This window comes from Mandrillus leucophaeus, unplaced genomic scaffold (genome assembly GCF_000951045.1).
Source record: "Mandrillus leucophaeus isolate KB7577 unplaced genomic scaffold, Mleu.le_1.0 Scaffold86, whole genome shotgun sequence".
Taxonomy (NCBI): Eukaryota; Metazoa; Chordata; class Mammalia; order Primates; family Cercopithecidae; genus Mandrillus; species Mandrillus leucophaeus.
Genome location: NW_012109363.1, coordinates 2160744 through 2164749, shown reverse-complemented (window position 1 = coordinate 2164749; position 4006 = coordinate 2160744). Strand labels below are relative to the sequence as shown.

The following is a 4006-nucleotide window of genomic DNA, read 5'->3' as shown; positions in this document are numbered from 1 at the left end:
CCAGGTTCTTGGGCACTGGAATTCGCACGCACCTCCTCCTTGTTTCTCTCCTGTCTGCCCCTCCCTCTGGAGAGAGGGACAGCAGCCCTTGCCTGCATCCCCATCAGTGGACCCAGGTTGCTCAGCCCTACAGGCACTTGGGAGACCCATTTCCCGCTCCCCTTACCCTGGAGGACCCGCTCTCCCTCTCACCCACAGCTCACGGGAGGCCCAGGCATGCCCCCATGCTGTCTGCCTTCCCCAGAGGGGAGGTGGGGCTGCTCCGGGCTACTCACTGCTTCCCTCCTGCGCTGCCCATGGCCTCACTTGGAGCCCTGGGCTGGGTGAGCTGCATGGAGGCTGAGCAGCCTGTAGAGGGCAGCACACGCCGGAGCTTGCCTGCCAGCTGCTCTGGAGGCTGTGGCGGGGAGGCGGCCACAGCCCTGGAGACCTGGACCGGGACAACATGGCTTCCCCAGGGTTGGAGCTGCTTGTGTTGCCACCGCCTGCTCTCTCTCTCGAGGATTTAACCCCTGATCTCCAGGTCTTGGCGCCACGCAGCCGTGGCAGAAGTGGTCTTTGTTTCAAGTTTGCTCTATCCCAGAACTAACCAGGGTTTTCCTGGAGTCCACCCCAGGGCCAGTTCCTCTCAGCTAGAACAACTTTTTCAGGCCAGGCGACTCCTGAGCTCTGAGCCCACAGCCCCACTGCCTCCTGGCTCTGCCCCTCCTCCATGGGACTGCATCTTTTACACCTAAAAAGGATGTGGGCGGTGAAATTTGGGTCAGGGTTAGAAAACAGCATGTTGGGAGGCCGAGGTGGGCACATGACGAGGTCAGGAGATCGAACTCTCCTGGCTAACGCGGTGAAACACCATCTCTACTAAAAATACAAAAAATTAGCCGGGCGTGGTGGCAGGCGCCTGTAGTCCCAGCTACTCCGGAGGCTGAGGCAGGAGAATGGTGTGAACCCAGAAGGCGGAGCTTGCAGTGAGCCGGGATGGCGCCTCTGCACTCCAGCCTGGGAGACAGAGCGAGACTTCATCCCAAAAAAAAGAACAGAAAACAGAAAGGGGCAATTTTGGCCCAGCTTTTGCCCCATGGGGGTTGGGGGCTACATTCCTCCAGTCCCACCCTCCTCCTCTCTGGACCAACTCTGCTTTTCCTCCTGCTCCATTCTCCCTCTTCTTCCCTTTATCTTACCCAGCATAAGTAAGTGTCACAGGGGAGAGACAGGTTTTCTGGGCCAGTGGCACGAAGACAGTGTGGTGATTCTTCAAGGATCTAGAACTAGAAATACCATTTGACCCAGCAATCCCATTACTTTACCCAGTGGATTATAAATCAGGCTACTATAAAGACACATGCACACGTATGTTTACTGTGGCACTATTCACAATAGCAAAGACTTGGAAGCAACCCAAATGTCCATCAATAATAGACTGGATAAAGAAAATGTGGCACATATACACCATGGAATGCTATGCAGCCAAAAAAAGGATGAGTTCATGTCCTTTGCAGGCACATGGATGAAGCTGGAAACCATCATTCTCAGCAAACTATCACAAGAACAGAAAACCAAACACCGCATGCTCTCTCTCATAAGTGAGAGTTGAACAATGAGAACACACGGACACAGGGAGGGGAACGTCACACATCGGGGCCTGTCATGGGGTGGGGGTCGGGGGGAGGGATCGCATTAGGAGAAATACCTAATGTAAATGACGAGTTGATGGGTGCAGCACACCAACATGGCACATGTATACCTATGTAACAAGCCTGCACATTGTGCACATGTACCCTAGAACTTAAAGTATTATTATAATAATAATAATAAAAGATTTTTCCAAAACAGTTGTAGGTAAAGAAAAGCAGATTTATGGCCAGGTGCAGTGACTCATGCCTGTAATCCCTGCACTTTGGGCGGCCAAGGCGGGAGGATTACCTGAGGTCAGGAGTTCAAGAAGAGCCTGGCCAACATGGTGAAACCCTGTCTCTACTAAAAAATACAAAAATTAGCCGAGCTTGTTGGCGCATGCCTGTAATCCCAGCTACTCGGGAGGCTGAGACAGGAGACTTGCTTGAACCCTGGAGGTGGAGGTTGCAGTGAGCCGAGATCGCACCATTGCACTCTAGCCTGGGCAGCAAGAGTGAAGCTCCATCTCTAAATAAATAAATAAATAAATAAGTAGATAAAGCAGATTTATTAGAGAAAGTAGGAAAACGTGTAGCAAGGAGGCAATGGGTAAGCCCGCAGAAGAGGAGCTGACTGCAAAGTGACAAAGGCTTGCTGGAGATTTTATAGGCTAGCATTTATGATGACTGTTGAAGAGGGCTTTGTGCAGTACTGATAAGCCAAGGTTGCAGTGAGCCAACCTGCAGGTGTCTGATGATAGCTGAGTGTGGGAAGATTGTGAGTTATTTGCACAGGAGGGCTCTGTATCCTGGACCATGAAGAAAGGCAGACTTATGTAAACCATGAAAATCAGAGACAGGTTGAAGATGCGCACCCATGACATAGCCACAGGAGCTTTTGATGACATGGCCCAAGGTGGTCAGAGCACAGTTTGGTTTTATACTTTGTTTTTGTTGTTGTTGTTATTGTTGTTTTTGGAGACAGAGTCTCGCTCTTGTTGCTCTATTCATCTAGGAACAACGGTCTACAAACTAAGTAGCTCTTGGTCAGTCAGTAAAGAGCTGTGTATAGGGAAGTGTCCAGGTGACCCTAGAATCCAGCAGCTCCTCACCCAGTTCTAGAGTCAGTCTGAGAGGAACAGAGGCTCCCTGCTCATGAGTGTCTCCTCTTTGCCTTCCTTAGGCACCAGGATCCCATATAAACGATTTCCATTTTGTAATAGAACTCTTTTGGGACTGCCCTCCCCGTTACAGCTTTTCCAAGATCACTGAAGGCATCACGAGTTTTTCAGGTTTCAAGATTATTTTATGTCTTTCAGTCACAGGGGGAGCTTCAGTTAGTGTTCCATCGCAAGCTAGTAAGTCCCTCTTAAATGGAAACTTTATAGTCTAAAGGCCCAGTTCCCGGGAGGTGCTCACAGCCTTTTGCCATTAGCCCTAGTCAGTGTCCCACATAGGGCACAGAGAATGCGTCGTTACCTGCAGTCTGGTTTCTAGTCTACACTGTGTGGTCTAGCCTCCAGGGCCAAGGGGCCTGAGGTGCTCTAAAGAGCTTCCTGCATGCTTTGGTGGCTCTGCATTAATGCTGTCAGTCTTCCTGAAGTCCCTGTCTTCTCACTCCCTGCCTGGATCTGCACCCAGCACACATTCCTGACCCCACAAACTCCTCAGTGCCACGGAGACCTGGCACACATTTCTGATCCTAACTCAGGGCCTGGGGCCTGGCAGGTGCTCAGGGTGCTCCATCGCTCAAATCCAAGCCTGTGGAGAGGATGACATTTCATTCCCAGGTTTCTCATGAGCCATAAAACCTTAGTTTCTATAGTGCTATCCTCTTCTATCCACCATGTGAGGGGTCAGGAGCCGACTGACCCCAAGGGTCTAGGAGTCGTGCCATTGACCTGATTGCCTAGGCTCACCAGCTGGCACCCTTCAATACCACACATTGGGTCTCTCCTCACAGCGGCAGTGTGCTTAACTCGATGGGGAGGTAAGTAGCCCAAGGTCAGACAGCTGGACCTGGGTAGAAACTAGACTTGGGGACAGGCTTTGGAAGCCATTCCCCTGACTCCCCTGTCCCCATGGGGCCTCAGTACTAGAGCCCTGAAGGCTGGTCAGGGAGTGTTTGTGCCTTGACCATGCAAAGGGTGCCAGGCTGTGGCTGGGGATGCCCCTGGCTTTCCTCTCCCTCCTACCTACTCCTCAGCCTCTGCACGTGCCCGTCATGGCCTCTGCGTCCTTCATTCTGTCCACTCATGTGCTCACTGGGTCCCTCCTTGGTGCCAGGCACCCACTACTGAGGGGTGCCAAGCCCCTGCCAGAGAAGCTTGGTGCTGAGTCACAGCTGCAAGGGGGCTGGAGGCAGTGGCATCAGAGCAGTGGTCAGTGAGGCC

General features: G+C 52.1%; 1 protein-coding gene across 1 annotated transcript in view; it reads left to right on the top strand.

Annotated features, from left to right (window-relative positions):
* TNFRSF10D (tumor necrosis factor receptor superfamily, member 10d, decoy with truncated death domain) overlaps positions 1–4006 on the top strand; it is an 83815-nt gene that overhangs the window by 40442 nt on the left and 39367 nt on the right. The window contains exon 9 of the mRNA XM_011968851.1: positions 3577–3603. Within this exon, the coding sequence (XP_011824241.1) occupies positions 3577–3603 (27 nt within the window). The remainder of the gene's footprint in view (positions 1–3576; positions 3604–4006) is intronic.